The sequence below is a fragment of the Berghia stephanieae genome, chromosome 12 (assembly GCF_034508935.2).
Source record: "Berghia stephanieae isolate SIO BIC M18660-M18661 chromosome 12, UCSD_Bste_1.3, whole genome shotgun sequence".
Classification (NCBI taxonomy): domain Eukaryota; kingdom Metazoa; phylum Mollusca; class Gastropoda; order Nudibranchia; family Aeolidiidae; genus Berghia; species Berghia stephanieae.
In genome coordinates, this window is record NC_088371.1 from 34,275,111 (window position 1) to 34,297,678 (window position 22,568).

The 22,568-nt window shown below is 39.3% G+C and overlaps 2 protein-coding genes across 2 annotated transcripts; both read right to left on the minus strand.

Moving 5' to 3' along the window:
- Positions 1-5,682: 5,682 nt before the first annotated feature.
- On the minus strand, positions 5,683-10,456 carry LOC144957643 (uncharacterized). Its single transcript, XM_078888988.1, has 3 exons — positions 10,106-10,456; positions 6,738-7,106; positions 5,683-5,697 (listed from the first exon to the last, which is right to left on the minus strand). The coding sequence occupies exons 1-3, from the start codon at positions 10,454-10,456 to the stop codon at positions 5,683-5,685; spliced, it is 735 nt and encodes a 244-aa protein (XP_078745114.1).
- Positions 10,457-12,844: 2,388 nt separating this feature from the next.
- Positions 12,845-13,531, minus strand: LOC144957644 (uncharacterized). The gene has a single exon (XM_078888989.1). The coding sequence runs from the start codon at positions 13,529-13,531 to the stop codon at positions 12,845-12,847; it is 687 nt and encodes a 228-aa protein (XP_078745115.1).
- Positions 13,532-22,568: the final 9,037 nt, after the last annotated feature.

Below are 22,568 nucleotides of genomic sequence, written 5' to 3' on the forward strand. Positions count from 1 at the left end.
TCTTCACTTGACTGATGTCTTCAGGCCAACCTTCTCTTATTTGCTTTGCGAGTGAGGCAAGTTCTGCGTCATTTGCAGTTTTCTCTATCAGCTCAGTCTTCCTCAATGGGCTTCTTATTACATGGTGGATTGTGGCGTCCAATTCAATGTCCTCACCACTTGTAGGTTTGTTTCTGGACACAAAATTCGCAAAAACCATTTCTTTGCCAGGTTTGTATGTAATGGTGCATTGGTATGGTTGTATACGTATGAGCATGCTCTGTAGTCGTGGAGGTTGCAATGTTTTTCAACTGGATTGTCTCTAATGGCTTGTGGTCAGACTGTACAGTTATCTCTTTGCTGTAAATGTACGTATGGAATCTTTCACATGCGAAGACGACAGCCAGCATTTCACGTTCGATATTTGCGTACCGTGCTTCTCTCTCCGTCAGGCTCTTGTAAACAAAGGCAATAGGCTTTCCATCCTGTAGAAGCGCTGCTCCAAGACCGTTCAATGAGCTGTCCATTTCTATCGTGGTGGGTTTGTGAGGTTCAAAATACATCGTTTGGTATATTTTTTTCATTCGAACAATTCCAGTTCCAGACAGTATCCTTTTTCAGAAGCTCTCTCGGTGCAGTAGTTCTTTCACTTAAGCTTAGTATGAACAGACTTAGGTATTGGATCATCCCAAGAAACGACTGCAGCTCACTGTTGTTGCTTGAACTGGCCTATGATTTGATGTTGTCACACATTCTGAGACTAGGCTGGACACCTTCTTGGGATCATTCTAGACCAAAAAATGTAATTTTATCTTGTCTGACGAAGCACTTTTTACTGTTGAAAACAAGGTCATGTTGTTTTTTTTTTGCTACTTCCATTAAATGGAGCAAATTTTTGTCATACTCTCCTCGGTTCTTGCCATATATACATACGTCATCTGTGTTACACTCTACACCTGGGCATTGTTCTAGATTTTCGTCCATTTTTTTCTGAAAGACATCTTGGGAGATGCTAAAAGGGATTCTTTTAAGCTTGTATCGCCCAAAGGGTGCGTTGAACGTAGTCAGCAGACTTGATTCTTCATCTAGTTTGATTGCCCAGAATCCATGGTGCGCATCTAATTTGGAAAAAGACTTTAGCATTGGAGAATTTATGCGATATTTTCTCAGGGGTTGGTGTCCTATTGTGTTCTCTTTTAATGGCTTTGTTAAAATCTTTGGGATCCAAGCACACCCGGAGTTTTCCATTAGATTTTTTGCTGAATGCCAATGAATTTACCCAATCTGTTGGCTGACTCACTGGCTCAATGGCACCCATTTCTTCCATCCTGCTTAGCTCTTGTAGAAGCTCGTCCCGTATGTGTATGGGGCATTTCCTTGGTGGATGTATTACAGGTGTGGCGTCTTCTCAGAGAGTAAATGTGGCGGGTTGTGTTATTTTTGTGGGATCAAGTCCAACCGATAGCTCAATGGTCTGGATTCGAACTAGTATGCGCGCTATGGCTCTCGTTACCAACTGCGCCACTCAACATATACCACAAACGGCTCAGGTTTAATCTAGGGGTGATTAAGAATTGCCTTAGGGTCCCTTATAACTTAATTGTATTAATAACAAGTGAGTCAAGACAATAGTAACGCCCAATACAATAATAACAATTCTATACATAAAGTTTAATTAGATTGTTACAGGAAAAGATAGAAAGAATAAGTATTTATTTAATATCAGGAAGAATAGTTCTAATTGAGTAGATCTAATTTATTATTTATTTATCTATTTATTTATTTACTGATTCATTTATGATTGATTGATTGAGTTAGTTTCTAATCATCTGTGTCTGTGGAAAATACATTTGAAAATGGTATAAGCCCGTTTGGCTTATTTTTATCCTGCCGGCTTGCTTGATTGAGGCACATGTATCAGCTAGTTCCAGGGTTGGCTCCTGCTTGCAGGGTTTTCTGGACTTCACAACAGTGTGTTGTAGTTAGCGACTGACATCAGGGATTTACCACTATGCAAGGACTGGGAGGCAGGGATTCGGCACGGGCTGGGTGCTTCAAGGACAAGGACCTTCAATTAAGAGTTAAAACAACAAGGTCTTAGAGCCAATCGAGTTTGTCTTCCGCCACCGGATCGTCCTTGAGCGACACATCATAATAGCCGACAAAGGCAAGGAGAAGCAGTAACTCCATGATAATGGTAGTTATTACATATATGTATCAAACATCAACTGACAGTCGAGCTATCTTACATGATGAGAATTTAACAGGGTTGTGTCCCTGGTATTTCTTTATTTATTGTTATTAATTATAATTGAGATTATGATGTGTGGCCGGCGATTGGCGGTAGGGTACAGACATTCAAGCAATATACATATTGAATAGAAATGAAATAATAGCATAGATCATAAACAAATGTTAACTATACTATAAGATACATATAGATATAGTTTTGTACAGGTATTCCAACTTACGAACATCCATGGAATAGCACAATTAAAATATATACACAAACTATAATATTAATAATAGATTAAATTGAATTCACAGTAATATCTCGTTCCACTTTGAATGTTAACCAATAATTCATTTTACCTCCAGCCGAGGAAAGAAAAAAATTTTACAAGTTTGAAATTGGAGGGATATCTCTTCTTTCTTGGGCTTCTTAGCGTGTGTGTGATTCGATTCAGAGATGAATTCGATTTTGCGAAATAAGATGATGCGTTGGGATTATGGGAATAGCCAATCAGAAGAATGTTCTTGTTTAAGATAGCCAAATATATTCAGATGCTTTGGTAAGAAAGAATAACGGAGAATTACCGGAGAGCTTAGAACAGTAATTGCAATTTTAGCTACTCTTGAAAGAGACAAGAACCTCAGGGCATATGCACGTTGGTCTTGTTTGGAAAAGGTAATTAGCAGGGGACTATGAATACAATGGGCAGACAATTTGAACAGGTAAATAAGCCTTAAGCTGAAAGTGAGTGTTCCGTTATACAATGGGAAGGTTTCCCACCTAATTTCCGTTAGCAAAATTTAGATCTTTATTGGAAAAAGGACTGTCCATGTTTTGAGTATCTTAACTGGAGGTGTTAATCTGCCTTGGCAAATATATGTCTCGCCCACTAGGTTTGAAGTGGTTTTGAATGAGACGCTGACGAATGATAAAGAAACACTCAGTGAAAGAAAATCGTTCCTCACATTCTCCCCCTCTTGAAAAATCTCCTTGTGAGATTAAAATTAAGTCTAGTTTAAAATCATCTGAGAATTGTGGACAATAGGACGGTACTGGAGGTACAGTTATGTTGTCGTGACGTCATCGGATAAGAGATGAACGATTGTCGGGTCATTGAGGTCAGGTTATAGCAAAGTAGCGAATATTCCTATTTTGCTCGCGTCTGTCCTCAGAATGAAAGGTTGGTTGGTGTCAGATAAGCGCAGCACGGGTCGTGACGTCAGGATCCTTTTAAGAGCGTTGAAAGCGTCTTCGCCTTGTGAAGCGTTCCTGGTTTGTCCAACATTTTTAAATTCAGGAGTTATTGATCCTCTCTGCTTTCGTTGCTTGGCAACATTATGATTCCTTATCTTGGCATCATTTTGATTTATTATCTTGGTATCATGTTGATTCCATATCTTTGATACATTTGGATTCCGTTTCTTGGCCTCATTTTGATCCAGATTGTGTGAAACATTTTTGCTGCGTTTCCTGGTATCATTCTGACTCCAATTCTGTGAAACCTCGTGAGCCCATTTACCTGTATCATCTTGATTCCATCGCTTGAGATCATTTTATTCCGTCTCTTTGTGCGTGAATAATGTCCCATGATGTTTGCGCCCGTGTATTGAACGGGAGTGTTTACAGTCCTAATCGAACCTAAGGTTACTGGAGCTGTGTTTGTTTGATCTGGTTTCCATTGGCATTCTTGACATGACTTTATATGGCTCTTGATGTCATTCGAAATACCAGTCCAGAAATAGTGGGCTGAGATGCGCTCCGTTGTGGCAGCGATTCCCACATGTCCTTTGAAAGGTATGTTGTGTCCCATGTCTATAATCTGTCGGCGATGCGTAGAGGGGACGACGAGCTGATGGCGTTTTTTGCCAGAGACTCTGTATAACAACTCTTGTTGTATTCTGAATTCTCCCTTTTTATTTTTGTCACTAGCTTCTGTCACTTTGGCGAAGTAGCGTGAGAGAGTCGTGTCCTCGGTCTGTGCCTTCCTCATTTCTTTTGGTCCAGGATTATTTGGTGATAACGGCGGTATATTCTGTTGATCCTGTGCTTTTGACCTCGTGTGACAGGCGTGAAATGGGTGTTTGGGCGTTCCGAGAAATACGTATTTGCATCCAAGGATGAGAGGGTGAGTAGGTGCATCTTGCACTCCTGCAGGTATAGTTCCTACTACGTATGGAGATGATATCTCGATATTAGCTATCGGAAGTGGCAGAGATGGGCTGTCTGTAGTGGCGCATTGAATCTCGATAATCTCGCCTGTGAATTGGTCCGGCCGAACCAAGTCTCGTGCTACAACCGCGTGAAAGTCTAATCCCGTGTCGTAGAGAACGGTCACATTCTGTCCATTTACTTTGACTGTGTCAATGACTGGAGGGTGATTCGAAAATTCTTTTGTTTTATGAAGTGGGTGGTTCCCAACTGTGCGACCTACATTTACACTGACAGGTTTACCCTTTTGATGGCCGATGCGTTCGTTGTCGCGACGGCATTCCTCTGTCAAATGTCCCTTCATATTACAGTTCTTGCAGTATACGTGTTGTTTGTGTTGTGTTGTGTTACTTCTTTCGTATTGGTTATTGTTATTCTTCTTTTCATATGGTGTTGGAGATGCAGCTCTATCTTCATGTGAGGTGGATGGGTTTTGAATCCGGTGTTGTCTCCTTTCTGTGAGATGATTTTCTTGCGCTATGGCAAAACGGTCAGCACATGTTACTATATCGTCCAGTATATGAGCGCCTTGCTCATCAACAAAACGACGGACATCCAGGGGCATTGCTTCTCTCAGCTGTTCCACCATGATAAGCTGGTTTAATCCCTTATAAGTGTCTGGGTTGCCAGATAGTTTTAACCTTTGTTGGAGGCTGAGTTGCAGATGATCTGCCAACTGGTGGTATGTTTCATGCCTGTCCTTCTTTAATGTTCGGAATCGTCTACGATAGGATTCTGCGCTGACATCAAAGTGTCTCCTGAAAGTTATTTTTGTTGTCCTGTTTCAGGCGAGAGTAAACATCATAGGCTTTGCCCTTGAGATGCTGAGACGCTTTGAGTGCCCATTTGTCCTCCGGAAGATCATATGAGATCGCTAATTCATGGAATCGCGTTAACCATTGATCAATCCCTTCAATGTGTGGGTTGAAAGTTTCTAGCGGGAACGACATTACTTTATCAATGCTCCCATTACCCTGACTAGATGGAATGGGGCTATGGGTAGAGAGTCTGTTTTCTGCCGTTTCTCTTGTTAAAGACATTTCAATTTCTTTTTGGCGGGTACGCTCTCTTTCTGTCTCCAGATCTTTGTCTTTCATAATCTTTTCATACTCGTGTTTCTTCTTTTCCTCCTCTTCTAGTCTAGCAATCTCTTTCTCCACATTCTCCGTCACATAGGCGGATAGCTGTTCACCTGATAGGCCTAATTCTTTTTCTAACTGGATAAACTCGCGTCTAATTGGAACACCAGAAGCCATGGCAACTTACAGATTGAACAACTGCAGAAGGTGAATAAGAATGATGCAATAGATTGAATTGAACCAGAAAGAGTAGGACAGAAAGCAAACAAATGGAACTTTGCCAGTAAGGGTTAAATATGAATGAAGAATTCTGAAGCACAGATAGTGAATGATAGTGAAGTAAGTGACAACACACTGTTGAAGAGTGCGAGGTTTCGCTAAGCCAAATTTCAATATATGACACACACAGTCACACAATACTTAGAAAAAGTAGTTATTGCCTGGGGCTAAATTTGGCGTGCTCGTGTCAATAGAGAGATAATACTTTTTACCGTTACACGTGTAAACAACAACTTGCAAGACGACCTAACTTGAAGTTAGAGTGACTGGAATTTTTAATTAAGATTTGTTTAACTTTATTTTTTTGAAGGGGGGGGGGGGTATTCTCTCAGAAGGGGGGGGGGGGGTGTGTTTACTCTCGGCTGAAGGTCCAAAATTTTATGGCAACAATGGCATTAAAAAAGTGGCAATGAAATAACAATTTATGTTTTGTAAACTGCTTTAAATTACGTTGCCTAATTATGCATAATTAAAATAACATGGTTGTCATAATCATAATCATAAATCAGTGTTAGTAAACTAATTATAGATCAGTGCAAATATAGAAAAATTGGCATGTTCCAATTGCAAATGTAACCACAGTGACTTTTCAATAATAAATAAGATTTCTTTCCTATGATATTTGTAATCAATTAATCAAATGATTTATTGATTGGTTTGATTTAAGGTAGATATATTTACGAGCCCCCAATGTAATAGAATGCTATTGTTAAATTGAGATAGTAGCAGAAGTAAAGAATAGGTGTTTAAATATTATATTGTAGCATCTACTTTACTGGAAACAACAAACAATGAAAGCAATGTGAAGTGAATTTTATAAATTTAATGAGTTCTCTCGTGTTTACGTTTTGTCTGATCTGGCGTGAAGAGTAGTCTTGCAGTCAGCAGGATGTGGTAAGTCTTCGTAGTTCGTAGGAAACGGAGATCGCCACACATGCCCCCCCCCCCCCCCCCCAAACACGGTAGTCATCTTCGTAGTACCGAGGTCGTTTAATGGTACGTCCTGAGCGAGACAGCTTCTTAGTAGGCACTACGTTAGTATCATCAGAAGCAATACTGGAGTTTTGTATGTTTCTGTTCGATAACTTTCTGTTCGTATTCGGTGGGCGTCCACGACGAGGTGGGGTAGCAAGGGAAACTGGTTGCGTAGAATCGACAAATGCAGGTTTAAGTCGGTCGATCGAAATCCGTTCTGCTTGGCCACCAACATCGATCAGGAATTGTTTATCTCCAGGGGTTATGACAACATAGGGACCTGTATACGGCTTCTGAAGGGGTCCTCGGTGGGTGTCAACACGGATGTAAACATATTTTGCTGACATCAAGTTCTTGGGTAAATTTGTTTGATGATAGCCGTGATGAAAAACCGAAGAATTAAACGATTTATTAACGGAGAAGAACTTCGATATTCTATTTATAGTAGAGACATGGCTCTCACAGTCTGGAGACGACCCAGTTGAAAAAGCTATGACACCCCCTGGGTACCAATTTAGATCGTATCCAAGGAAAGATCAGCGAGGGGGTGGCATTGGCGTATTTTATAAAACAAAATTATGTAAACATGTGGAAATCATCGAAATGCGCTGCAAAACAATGGAGGCCATTGATCTTAGATTATCCCTCCAGAATACAAGATACAACTTCAACTGCATCTACCGACCGCCAGCAAACAAGAAAAACAAAATAAAATTACCTGATGTTAGGAAGGAAATCAACGAGATGCTAACTTTGCAACACACGCGTCCTGGCCATTCAATTATACTCGGCGACTTTAATTTTCACTTCGACAACGTCACAGACACCGCCAAATTGCACGAGTCATTATCAGAGAACAACATGTGCCAGATCGTAACAACGCCAACCCACTCTGCTGGTCATATTTTAGATTGGGTAATTGTAGAAAATTCAGAGTTCCAAAAAACCAACGCCACCGTCGATTATCTCCCCTTTTCGGACCACTCCCTCATTTCTTTCAATCTTGACGTTTCAAAACCATGCCAAGAAACCACCACCACATCAACCAGAAACATTAAAGGCATTAATTTGGACAATTTCAGAGGCGATTTAGAAACAAAACTTACTATAAATTCAATTATTTCTCCAGACCAGTGGAATAGTTGTCTCATTGAAACGCTTGACAAACATGCGCCATTCCAAACAAGGACCGTCACCAACCGCAAGTATGCTCCGTGGTATACGTCGGACGTTAAAGAAGCTAAAACGAAGTGTCGGAGAGCAGAAAGACTGCTGAAAACATCAGGCCTCATGATTCATCGTGAAATATTCAAGAGCGCATTTCGTGCCTGGAAGACAACAATAAAAAAGGCAAAGACCACGTATTTTCTTTCAAAATTTGAAACTTCTAAATCTTGTAAACAATTATTTAACATCTGCAATGATCTACTTGGACGTGAAAGATGCACTTCATTACCATCTACAACCAATCAAAGAGACTTGCCAGACACATTTGTCAACTTTTTTAAAGACAAAATCCATAACATTCGTTCAGAACTAGATCGGCATGAACCATTTATAGATACAAATACATTCTGTGGTACCCCTTTAGACAAGTTCCAACCAGTTTCACCTAGTTTCATAAACGAGTTGATAAAAAAAGCCCCCATTAAATCCTGCGACCTTGATCCCCTACCAGCACAGCTTTTGGCCAGCTCCATCGATACATTATTACCATCCATTACATCAATCATAAATACATCCATACTGACTGGCGAAGTTCCATCGTGCTTTAAAAGTGCCCTCGTCAAACCACTTCTGAAGAAACCATCACTGGACCACAATATATTAAACAATTATCGTCCTGTATCAAATTTACCTTTTTTGTCAAAACTTTTGGAGAAGGTAGTTCTTACACAATTAACATCTCATCTTAAGAACAACAGTTTGGAACAACCCTTTCAGTCAGCCTACAAACATCAACACAGTACTGAAACGGCGCTTCTTAAAATCTTTAATGACTTGTTATGTAATGCTGATGCTAACAATATCAATGTATTATGCCTTTTAGATCTTTCAGCTGCCTTTGACACCATTGACCATGACATTTTGTTAAGAAGACTAGAAAATACGTTCGGCATAAAAGGAATTGCCCTTAAATGGTTTACATCATATTTACAGGATCGATGGCAGACTGTCGTGGTGAATGGTGTTCAGTCAGAACAAGTTTTACTAAATTTTGGAGTGCCACAAGGCTCTGTTCTTGGCCCTGTCCTTTTTACTGTATATATGCAGCCCCTTTCTAGTGTGATATCCAGATTCAATCTGAGTTATCATTTTTATGCAGATGATACGCAAATATATGATTCAGCACCCCTTAGTAATTTACAGTTCTTAATACAACGAATTACGAGCTGTTTTAATGAGATTAAATCTTGGATGTACCACAATAAGTTAAAATTAAATGATAGTAAAACTGAGATTTTAATGTGTGGAAGACCGAGTATCCTTAAACAGGCAAATAAATCACTAATTACTCTCGGAAATAGCACAATAGAATTTTCAAATAAAGCAAAAAACCTTGGCGTCATCATTGATAAAGATCTTTCCATGACAAGCCACGTGAATAACACCATACAATCTATGTACATAGAAATGAAAAAAATAAGCAAAATTCGTAATTTAATACCGAAGCATATAACAGAACTTTTAATTAATTCCTTTGTTTTATCTAAATTGGACTATTGTAACTCCCTTTGGGCGAATTTAACTAAAGACAAAATTAGCAAACTTCAGGTTGCTCAAAATAACGCAGCCAGGCTCATTGTACGCAATAACAAAAAATACCCGTCAGCAACTCTCCTTCTCCGTGAGTTACATTGGCTTCCTGTTGAAAAAAGAGTTGCCTATAAGATTTGTACTGTTGTCTACAAATCCCTAAGCACGAACAGTCCCTCCTATATTAAAGACCTTCTAAACATATATGTCCCCAATAGAAACTTGAGGTCAAGCAATGACCAATCAATCCTTGTCAAACCTAAGCCATTGCGTAAAATAGGTGAACAGTCTTTTCAATTTTCGGCCCCCCATTTTTGGAACTCTCTCCCGTCACACGTGAGATGCTCGGATTCGTTGACAACGTTCAAATCTCGCTTAAAGTTTTATCTTTTTACGTCATAATGTTGCAATATTATTTTCATATTTTGTTGTTGTTATATTGAATTCGTATCACGTTTCCTTCACACTTGTCTCACTGTAATATGTTTTGTTTTATATCACTGTAAAGCGCTTAGAGCCTGTGACAACGGGGTAAAACGCTATATAAATGCCATTTATTATTATGATGTGTTGACCGTGGTGAATGAAGGGACACGTTTTGCCGAAAGGCTGCCAAAAAGTCTTTAGCGTGGAAGTCTGAAGGATGGTCAGGTATAAACTCTCCAGGGATTGTTAAAGGTTCTCCGTATACTAATTCAGCTGAAGAATGACCGATATCATCCTTAGGTGCAGTTCTTAAACCAAGCAGAACCCAAGGTAGTTCATCCACCCAATTTGGAGTTATTAGACGAGCTTTGAGGGATGATTTCAAGGACCGATGAAACCGTTCAATCATGCCGTTGGACTGAGGGTGATACGCAGTTGTGTGATGAATCTGCACACCAAGTTGACTGGCCATCTGCTTCCATAGCGTGGATGTAAATTGTGAGCCCCTGTCAGAAGTCATATCAACAGGAATACCAAACCGCGAGATCCAATTGGAGATCAGGGCTTTTGCACATTCTTCTGTTGTTGTGGTTTGTAACGGTATTGCCTCAGGCCATCGGGTGTTCCTGTCAATTATAGTAAGGAGATGGGTGAACCCCCTTGACTGAGGTAATGGTCCAACGAGGTCAATGTTTATATGTGAGAATCGCTTTCCTGGGACATGGAATGTTTCTAACGGTGCTCGTATATGTTTTTGAATTTTCGAAAATTGGCAGTTGTGACATTGCTTAACCCATGCTGACACTTCTTTCTTAAGACCATGCCAGATAAACTTCTTGCTGATAAGTCTGACTGTGGCCTTAACTCCAGGATGACTCATATTGTGAATAATTTCGAAAACCGGTCCTCTGAAGTCGGTAGGAACGATATGTCTTAGGTAGCCAGTTGAGATGTCACAAATTAACTCTGGACCCGAGTCAACGGATGTTTTGACGATTTTGAGGCTTGTTAATGCAGTTTTGTAAGCCTGTATGTCAATGCTATTTTCTTGGGATTCCGCCATAGCTTGATAGTCGATGCCAATTGAGACTGAGTTTGTAACTGCTCTTGAGAGACAATCTGCGACAGTGTTGTTTTTTCCAGAAATGTGTCGGATGTCAGTTTTGAACTCGGATATGGCAGATAAGTGCCTTTGTTGACGAGCTGACCATGGTTCAGTTGATTTGGACATGGCATGGATTAATGGTTTATGGTCAGTAAAAATAGCGAATTGTCTCCCTTCAATGATGAAACGGAAATGACGGATGGCTAAGTGAATGCCAAGCAACTCCCTATCAAAGGTACTGTATTTCTGTTCAGGTTTACGTAACTGCCTGCTGAAAATGCCAATGGTTCCCAATTACCTTGATGATTAAGTTGTTCAAGGACAGCGCCCACAGCTTGGTCGGAGGCGTCGGACGTTAAAGCGAGGGGTGAGTTCAAGCAAGGATGGGCTAACATTGTAGCGTTACTTAGTGCATTTTTACCGTCAGTAAAGGCTTTCAACATTTCTTGCGTCCACGTAAGTGCTTGACGTTGTTTTTTGACTTTCAAAGCACTATATAGGGGTCGAAGTATTTCAGCTTGTCTCGGAATGAAACGATGGTAAAAATTCAACATCCCGCGGAACTCTTGAAGTGACTTGATGGTTTTTGGTTGTGGAAATTGTTTAACAGCCTCAATTTTTGTCGCCATTGGGACAGATCCAGAATGCGAGATGTGATGGCCAAGGAAGTTAAGAGATCTCACGCCGAAAAGACATTTCTCAAGACGGATAACGAGGCCTTGGTTTCTAAGTCTTTCGAATACGATTTTGAGATGTTCCATGTGTTCTGCCTCAGTTGAACTTGCAACCAGAATGTCGTCTAAATAACAAAATACGCAGTCTAAATCTTGTAAAATGGAGTCCATTAAACGTTGGAATGCTTGTGCTGCATTTTTTTAAATCCAAATGGCATTCTTAAGAACTCCCAAAGGCAGAAAGGGGTTATCACTGCCGTTTTTGGGACGTCTTCTGGAGCGACTGGAATTTGGTGGTATCCTCTGACAAGGTCGATCTTCGAGAAGATGATCTTACCGTCTAAGTTTGCTGTAAAATCATGAATGTGTGGGACAGGATATCGATCTGGTATAGTAGCATCGTTAAGTCGACGAAAATCTCCGCAGGGACGCATTGTGCCATCAGCCTTGGGGACCATGTGTAATGGGGAAGCCCAAGGGCTCTTTGATTTTTGAATTATGCCCATTTTCTCCATTTCCAAAAATTCTTTTTTTGCACACAAGAGTTTTTCTGGAGCCAGGCGACGAGCACGTGCGAATACTGGGCGACCTTTGGTTGTGATGAAATGTTGCACGCCATGTTTCACAGTTGCCGTTGAAAATGTTGGTTGAAGTAGTTCTGGATAGTTATTCAATAATTTTCTGAATGTATTGCAGTTCGGCTCGAGTGGTGAGAGTTCGGCGTTTGCGCAAACTGAACTTACTGAACAAGGTACGTGCGAAAACGTTTCAGCGTCGATAAGGCGTCGACCACGAATATCCACAAGCAGATTATGATGACGTAGAAAATCTGCTCCAAGTAGGGGAAGTTTGACATCAGCTTTGATAAGTCGTGCATTGAATGAACGCGATCCAATACGTATGTTAGTTTCGAAGCATCCGTATGTTTTTATTGTAGAACCATTAGCAGCTTGTAATGCGAGATCAGAGGAACCGAAGCTTTTGTCTGGCGCAGAGGCGGGTGTGACAGATACTTGAGCTCCAGTATCTACTAAAAAACGTCGGTTTGAATTTTCATCGACGACGATGAGTTGGAGATTTTTTGATGTGGGCGCGTTGGCTGAGTAAGAATCCGGGTCGACAGCAGAATTTACTGTTGACCCGGCTTGGCGTTTCCCTGGTTCTTCTTGTTTTTCTTAAATGAGTTGAAGAGTTTGCATGTTTGTGCACATCGACGGGCATTTGAACCAAACCGTTGATGGTACCAGCAGAGGGAATCTATTTCACTGGTCATGGTTGGTGTGTCAACTTCACAAGTAGTATGAGAAATTGAAAAGGAGTTAGAGTTTGAGTGAGCAGCGTAGAAAAAATTGTCAGCTTCTCTGGCAAGTGCCCTGTAATCATCCAGGTTGGACGAGTTTGCTAATGGAAGTCTGATGTTTGCTGGAAGTTGTCTTAAGAATAACTGTCCGAAGAGCAGACAGGGCTTGTGTTTGCCGAGGAGCACTAACATCCTGTCCATTAACTCAGATGGCTTTAAGTCGCCCAAACCATTCATGTTGAGTAGAGATTCCGCTCTCTCTGTTTCCGAAAGGCCGAACACAGACAGCAGGAAGTTTTTCATTATTTCATATTTACCTTCCTTGGGTGGTGATGATAGAATAGCAAGGGCTCTAGTTGCTGTGTCTGAGTCTAAGGCAGCCACTACATAATAGTACTTTGTTTCATCGCTTGCTATATCGCGTAAGGCAAATTGTGCCTCGCTTTGTGCAAACCACGCTGAAGGACAAGTGGTCCAGAATGTGGGCAATTTCAATGCTACGGCGTCGATAGACATGTTTATTATTATTATGTTCTTGTGAAGAGTTGAACTGGTAAATAGTAATAATAATAATATATACCTATCTCTTAAGTTGTTTTAAGTCGGGGTCACCAATGTAGCATCTACTTTACTGGAAACAACAAACAATGAAAGCAATGTGTAGTGAATTTTATGAATTTAATGAGTTCTCTCGTGTTTACGTTTTGTCTGATCTGGCGTGTAGAGTAGTCTTGCAGTCAGCAGTATGTGGTAAGTCTTCGTAGTTCGTAGGAAACGGAGATCGTCACAATATCTAGATTAATGACTCACATATTATATTATATTAAAGATTCATAATCCCGGACGAGCCTACCATTTTGTGGCCGGTTGTGTGTTATTTTTGTGGGATCAAGTCCAACCGATAGCTAAATGGTCTGGATTCGAACTAGTATGCGCGCTGTGGCTCTCGTTACCAGCTGCGCCACTCAACCTATACCACAAACGGCTCAGGTTTAATCTAGGGGTGATTAAGTATTGCCTTAGGGTCCCTTATAACTTAATTGTATTAATAACAAGTGAGTCAAGACAATAGTAACGCCCAATACAATAATAACAATTCTATACATAAAGTTTAATTAGATTGTTACAGGAAAAGGTAGAAAGAATAAGTATTTATTTAATATCAGGAAGAATAGCTCTAATTGAGTAGATCTAATTTATTATTTATTTATCTATTTATTTATTTATTTACTAATTCATTTATGATTGATTGATTGAGTTAGTTTCTAATCATCTGTGTCTGTGGAAAATACATTTGAAAATGGTATAAGCCCGTTTGGCTTATCTTTATCCTGCCGGCTTGTTTGATTGAGGCACATGTATCAGCTAGTTCCAGGGTTGGCTCCTGCTTGCAGGGTTTTCTGGACTTCACAACAGTGTGTTGTAGTTAGCGACTGACATCAGGGGTTTACCACTATGCAAGGACTGGGAGGCAGGGATTCAGCACGGGCTGGGTGCTTCAAGGACAAGGACCTTCAATTAAGAGTGAAAACAACAAGGTCTTAGAGCCAATCGAGTTTGTCTTTCGCCACCGGATCGTCCTTGAGCGACACATCATAATAGCCGACAAAGGCAAGGAAAAGCAGTAACTCCATGATAATGGTAGTTATTACATATATGTATCAAACATCAACTGACAGTCGAGCTATCTTACATGATGAGAATTTAACAGGGTTGTGTCCCTGGTATTTCTTTGTTTATTGTTATTAATTATAATTGAGATTATGATGTGTGGCCGGCGATTGGCGGTAGGGTACAGACATTCAAGCAATATACATATTGAATAGAAATGAAATAATAGCATAGATCATAAACAAATGTTAACTATAGTATAAGATACATATAGATATAGTTTTGTACAGGTATTCCAACTTACGAACATCCATGGAATAGCACAATTAAAATATATACACAAACTATAATATTAATAATAGATTAAATTGAATTCACAGTAATATCTCGTTCCACTTTGAATGTTAACCAATAATTCATTTTACCTCCATCCCAGGGAAGAAAAACGTTTACAAGTTTGAAATTGGAGGGATAGCTCTTCTTTCTTGGGCTTCTTAGCGTGTGTGTGATTCGATTCAGAGATGAATTTGATTTTGTGAAATAAGATGATGCGTTGGGATTATGGGAATAGCCAATCAGAAGAATGTTCCTGTTTAAGAGAGCCAATGATATTCAGATGCTTTGGTAAGAAAGAATAACGAAGAATTACCGGAGAGCTGAGAACAGTAATTGCAATTTTAGCTACTCTTGAACGAGACAAGAACCTCAGGGCATATGCACGTTGGTCTTGTTTGGAAAAGGTAATTAGCAGGGAACTATGAATACAATAGGCAGACAATTTGAACAGGTAAATAAGCCTTACGCTGAAAGTGAGTGTTCCGTTATACAATGGGAAGGTTTCTCACCTAATTTCCGTTAGCAAAATTTAGATCTTTATTGGGAAAAGGACTGTCCATGTTTTGATTATCTTAACTCGAGGTGTTAATCTGCCTTGGCAAATATATGTCTCGCCCACTAGGTTTGAAGTGGTTTTGAATGAGACGCTGACGAATGATAAAGAAACACGCAGTGAAAGAAAATCGTTCGTCACAGTAATATGGAACTTCCCTTCAAAGGTGCCGGGAAAGTCGTGCTTGAGCTTATCGAGTGGTGTTTTTGTTTTGGCTTGTATAGCGCAATTTATTTTCACCAGGTTCAGTAGACGGAATGCTTCAAGTCCTAAAATATTTGGACTGTTTGAGTCTACTGCATAAAATGTGAGGCTGTGACCCATGCATTTGACTTGCAAGCATCCTCTCTGTCTCTGCTCAATTTTACCACCTCCGTAGCGAGACAGGATTGTTTTGTTTCCTGTGAGCATTTTGTCTATGTCTTCATCGGGATAAATTTGGTTCAATGCTCTATTGTGATAATGTTTGCATTCAAACCAGTGTCGACTGTTACTCTCGGGTTCATAATTTTTTATCTGTGAGGTACTTCCAATGGGATTCTTGTATATATTTAATCTCTCTGTTTGTTTTTTTTGTCGACCCCGACAGTATCAATGTTGAATTCATCGTCGTTCATAGTTTCTGCCATTAGGTCATGAACTTTTGGCTTGAGTGTAAATCTACGATTTTTATCCCATTGTTTAAGGTCTCGATTGTTTTGTTTCGAGTCATGGGGAATGGATCTGCAAACGTTTGCCCAATGGTTAGGTTTGTCACATATCTTGCCCATTATGCCGAAAGCAGGACATTTTCTTCGTTCGTGTCGAAGACCGCATTGTTGTAGTTGTCTATGCTCTCTGGCTTTTATAGCATCTAGTTCGGCCTGTGTTCTTGACTACGCTCCCGAGGCTGCTGTGCTATATTCTGCCATGTGGCGGATTGATGACTCGTGGCTTTTAATCAAGTTTATGGCTGTTTCGCGATTAAGCGAATCACCTTGTTCTAGTAGTCGCTTTCGTTCGTTTTTTGTACTTACAGCCTTTAATCGGCTTCTACATCATCCTGTCATTGCGTATGTTCTCATCTCTGAACGAACATTTTGCTGTCTTGTTTCGTAGACACAATACAAACGCTTCTAGGTTTTCATCTGTCATCTGGGACAGTGACTGTTGCTCTATCCTTTCCACCTATTTATTGGGTTTTTCTACTAAGCAGTTTTCAAAAACTTTCCATACCTTTATTGGACCTTGTTTATCTATTGCTGATAGTTTATAGGACTGTACGATGTCTCTACCTTTGGTGCCCATAAATAGCAGGATGTAATTATATGTATTTGCATTATCGGCATTGTTTATAATAAAAAAATCGATTCCTTCCATTCGTCGTATGCTTCTTGTTTTGTGTCTTTGCACCAATCAAGATAAGGCATTGGCATGGTACTTGATTAGAAGCCATTTTAATATAAAAAACAATGTTACCTGCTCAAAATAATGGACACACAGGGTAGATAAATAGTAGGTTTACCGCTGCCCCCATGTAATAAAGTTGTAAAATACAATACAGGATGGTTCGATTTAAAGCAGCTCTTTTAGACCGTGGGCTGGCTATAATCCCCTCTCCCCCCTTGGGATTTTATACCACTACTTTTTTAAGTTAGGCAACCTCATAAGGACGTGATCTGAGCATGTTAGCCACTTGGCGAGTGTCGCCTTAACAGAGTTATTGCCCCTGAAAGGTCACGTGCTTAGTTCAAGATGTACTTTGCTCCACCAACTCAGCTGCAGAAGCTGGGTAATCTTTTTCCTCTTCGCTGTCCCTCGTTTCTTCCTCACTGTTGTCACTGGCAAATTCATCAGCTGAAAGGGCTTTGAAAACATCATCTTCACTATCATCTGGCTGATCAGTTGACATGATATCCACCAGATCTTGTGGAACAATGTCTCCAGCACACCAGTTGCATTCTAGGTCTCCATCAGTAGTCACCTTCCAGCCATGATCCTCAGAAGGTGGCAGATTTGGAAATGAGATATTGGATTTCTTCCAAAGAAGCGTCTGATAATTGACACGCATGATGTGCATTTGAAGAATGAATCGGCATGGGGGCAGCAGGCTAAAGTCAATTCCAACAGAGTTTGACAGAATATTTCTAGACCCAGTGTGGAACCGTTGACGAACCATATCAAAATGCAATTTGTTCACATCTGAATAAGTATTATTATTGTAGATAAAGCAAACAAACTGTTCCAAGTCATCCAGAAGCTTAGAATCCACAATTTCATTCACCAAGAGCCTCGAATGCAAGAAGAAACTGTGGTTTTGCCTTCATGATTTTCAATTGCTTAATTTTTCATCTTCGAATGAATGCACTTGTGGTGTCACATCCTGTAAAAGCATAAAATCCCAAAATTGCACGAATCAAACTTGTGTCATGCATCTGAGATAATAGAGATATGTTGATAAGTCTGCGAACATCCTGTTCCAGTCCATAAAAACAGTGCCTTCGAAATTTTAGTGGCAGATACATCTGTATCTGGAGTGTGAACAATAATTTCATCACAATCACTCTTGGCTGCATGAAAACAATGAAGTATAATGCAGCTGTCTGCTTCTTCATGTGATGAATACAAAGAGTGTACGATGGTGGCTTCTGTTGTTACTCCATCTCTACTTGTCAAGCAAGTGAACTGTTCTTCTGATACAAACAGTATTTCCTTGCCTTTGTATCATCCTCCCATGACTTTTGAATAAGGTTGATGAGATTTTTCTTGTTGTCATCATTAGATAGAAAAGACTTCCAATCTCTTTGCGTTTTTGTAGATAGTCGACGCAATAACAAGGGTTTTGTCTGACTGGAGCGTCTTTTGGTCTGTTCAAGAGATTTGATGGATTTTGTGTTATACGAATCCGTCACAAAATGAATACGTTTAGCTGAGGGTAAAAGTTGAAAGATCTTTTCTGACAGCTAGCCAAAAGTTTCCGGAATACTTTTTAGGGAATGAGACAGAGCATTTCCATCAAATACAACTTCTTTGCATGTATTCGTATTGTTTGTGACATCAACAAGTGCGACAGGATTTTCTAATTTATGCATCAATACACTTTTGTCTGTTTTTGTTGGATGTCCATCTGGTGTTGCAAGGGCCCATGGGATTGGACTTAGAGGATATGCCAACACTTTTTGCAGATCCAAGTCATGATGTGTACTGACCATCAATAACTGCCCAAAAAAATTTTCTCTGTGCAGCGATCTGTACACTTTGTTGATTTGATGGTTTTACAGTGACAGTTTTATGGTCGTTATGAATCGTCTTCAGAGATGTCTTTTTATGGGCTTGTGAAAGGAATGTTCTTTCTCCACCAGACGTTTTTGAACAAATTCATTAAATTGTTCCTGGCCCTTTTGGTCAACAGACAATAGATCATCAGAAATATTTTCTGCTGCTCTCATCCCTGAAGATGAACATATTATTAAAGATTGCTTTTCGTCAATATCAAAGGGATTTATGAATCTGTTCACTGCAGAATGCACACGCTGAATATCAGCCTCACTTTCCCGTATTTTTGATGGTCTTTCTTATTTGTGAATGGAGGTGTCTTCCTTATTCATGTCGGCTTGTTCGAGAGTGGCATTTAAATACTCAGCTCTTGTGGGTCTGGTAAGACACCAGCGATGATATACAGGCATATTTCTGCTGAAGCCAATAATCCCCCCTTTAGATTTTGCTTGCCGATTGATTGTCTGCTCGATCGACATGTCTACAGCTGTTCTTGATGCTGGAACGTGTGATCGAGAAACACTAAAGCCCCAATTTTTCAGCAACTCATCAGCACCTGGATGTGAATGGGAAAGATTGGTCAGAGACATGAGGTATGCTGACACGTATCTAGCATAAATCTGATGGTCCATTGCAAAGAATAAGGGACATAGTTCCTGAAGCACTGGACATGAACAATGAAGTTGTTGGTCTTTGTGTCTCGTAGAAATTTTAGCAACAGCCAAACTTTATCCATATACTTAATCCAAATTGGACTGGTTTTTCCAAGACGTCCCTGGCGAACTCCTTCCCTAAAGTGTGAGTATCGCATCCACAAATCTTTGAAGTCTTCATTCTCTGATGCATACTCGAGACTATTTTCGTCCATGAAGAACATTCATTCTTTTTTCACATATTTGATGAGAATGTTGGAGTTGGTATGCTGCTCAAACTGTTTAAATAAACATCTCTCTTGAGCCTCTAACATCAACACGTGAACTCTCAGTGCTCTATTATAGTGCTTTCCACTCATCACTTTGTTCATAGAACCACTGCACAGATGCCAGATTCTATAATTTCTTCAAAACCTGTCCCTTGCAGGAGTTTTCCCAAAGCAGAAACCCATCCTTGCCAGCCAGGAACTTTCCCTCTCAATCCTTCTCGATTGGATCTACAAAACATCCACAGGAAATCTGACAGTGGAACTTCACCTAGTACAGAACATGGTACACATACTTCAAGTGTCGGTATGGTTGGTTCTGTTTTTTGCTTTAAGAAACACGGTGGTAAATCTTTGGGTTGATAATTCATGGATCGCCTTTTACTCTGTGTAACAGTTGTTTGACCCATGTCTGTCTGGCAGCCATCAATTTCTTTTTCATTGGTCACTTCCTCGTTAGGCTTTTCTTTTACTTCCTGAATCACTATCCCGTGTGTCGTATGTGTTGTGTCTGAACCAGATAATGTTTCATCAGCGAGGTCGAAGTTATCCCAGCAGAAGTGAGTTACAAGGTTGTTCTCTGTTTTGATTTGCTGAGGAAGAATGTTGCTGGAGTTGGTAATGCTGTCACAAATGGCAGTTTCGATTTCCAGAATTGCTGAATATGAAATAGTGTGTCCAAATCTGTTCAAGATATGAATGAGTTGTGCATTACCTGTAAGGTGTCTTATTGATACACCCAGCAGTATATGCTTGGGCATCTTCCAGCGCCCATTGGTGACACAATAGCAAATGTCATCTGCTATCGACCTATTAAGTCGTTCTTGCTTAACTGTTTGTTTTGTTTGTTTTTAAGGGTTTTACGGCGCTTGCAACACATTTAGGTTATATCAGCGCCAGTAAAAAGGAAGAAAATGGGATAGTAAAGAGTCATAGAATTACAATTAAAGCACCCAAGAAAAAGTAAGACATAGGGGAACTGGGAACAAATAAGGATCAGATGTAGATTCCAAGAGCACACCACCAATGTACTTAGTTTGAGATCACCTAAAAGTCTCATCCAGACACAAGCACAGGTCCCAACTAAGAGGAATACACTCAAATGTTTACCAATTATATAATATAATATGTAAACTAAACATAATACAATTTATACCAGAGAGATGATTTACAAGGGAAAAAATATCATCTCCCAAAACTATAACTATAAATTCGACTGTTTCCCTCCCAGCCAAGGAGCTCCGGCAAGGATCAGGACAAAACTAAGTAATCTCATTCCAAGACAATGACAGGAAACAATTGGGAATCGGGTATGGGGGGATAGAAGACAGAGCATGTACCTCCCTGCCCACTATGGGAGTTGCTTAACTGTGCTTTGTAGTGTCACTAACATATATAAGATAAAATATGTGATTATAATGTTCATATCTGCACTCCACTCACCGAGATCTTTCATTTGAGATGCTACAAGACTATGTTTACATAAATTATTAAATAGTCATTTTTGGACAATTTTAGGTCTATTTTGACCTTAAATAAGCGTCAACTCCGTAACGACTTCTTCGAATACTTCCAAATTTGGCATATACTTTGTACATTGCACTGTCTACAACTTTTGTTTTTAAAGACATATAAAATTGTTTATAGTTTTTGTTTTAAAAAGTTTGACAGATGTTCAAAATCGCAAAAAATATTTTTTCGACCTTTTAACGTCGATATTTTAAAAGATAACGTTTTCAGTACCATATTTTTAATATGGATGTATAAAATAACATTCAGGCTTTCTTTTGAAACCAATATTAAGGCTCTACAACAAAAATTTGGCAAAGTTATCGACCTTCAAAGTTTGTTAGTCCTTGTCTAATTTTTCTGCACCACGTGACCTTTCAGGGGCGATAACTCTGTAAAGGCTACACTTGCAAAGTGGCTAACATCGATTTTTTCACACTTCTATGGGTACTCTTTAAGAAAATATGGGTGTACAATAATCCCAAAAGGGGGGGGGGGAGGGTTTCGACTGCCAGCCCAAGGTCTATTTATTTTCCAAGCTAGCTGGTTACAAACGAAAGTAAAATAAAGCAAGAAACACAAGGTAGATAAAAAATTCTTATTATTCTGTGATGTGGATCTTATCAAAAAGGTTGGTATGAACGTATTATTTACACTACTGTTACATCAACTACTATTATTACTACTACTACTACTACTACTACTACTACTACTACTACTACTACTACTAACACTACTACTATTACTACTACTACGACTACTACTACGACTACTACTACTACTACTATACTACTACTACTACTACTACTACTACTACTACTACTACTACTACTACTATCTACTACTACTAACTACTACTACCACTACTTCTACTACTACTGCTACTACCACTACTTCTACTACTACTACTACTACTACTACTACTACTACTACTACTACTACTACTACTACTACTACTACTACTACTCCTACTACTACTACTACTACTACTACTACTACTCCTCCTACTACTACTACTACTACTACTACTACTACTCTACTACTTACTACTCTACTACTACTACTTTACTACTATACTACTATATATATTATTATTATTATTATTATTATTATTATTATTATTATTATTATTATTATTATTATTATTATTATTATTATTATTATTATTACTATTTCTACTACTACTGTTACTACTAATATTACTACTACAACCACTTCTACAACGACTAATACCACTGCTACGATCACTACTACCAATACCTCGACCACTACTACCATTACAACTATTATTATTATTATTATTATTATTATTATTATTATTATTATTATTATTATTATTATTATTATTATTATATATTATATATTAATTA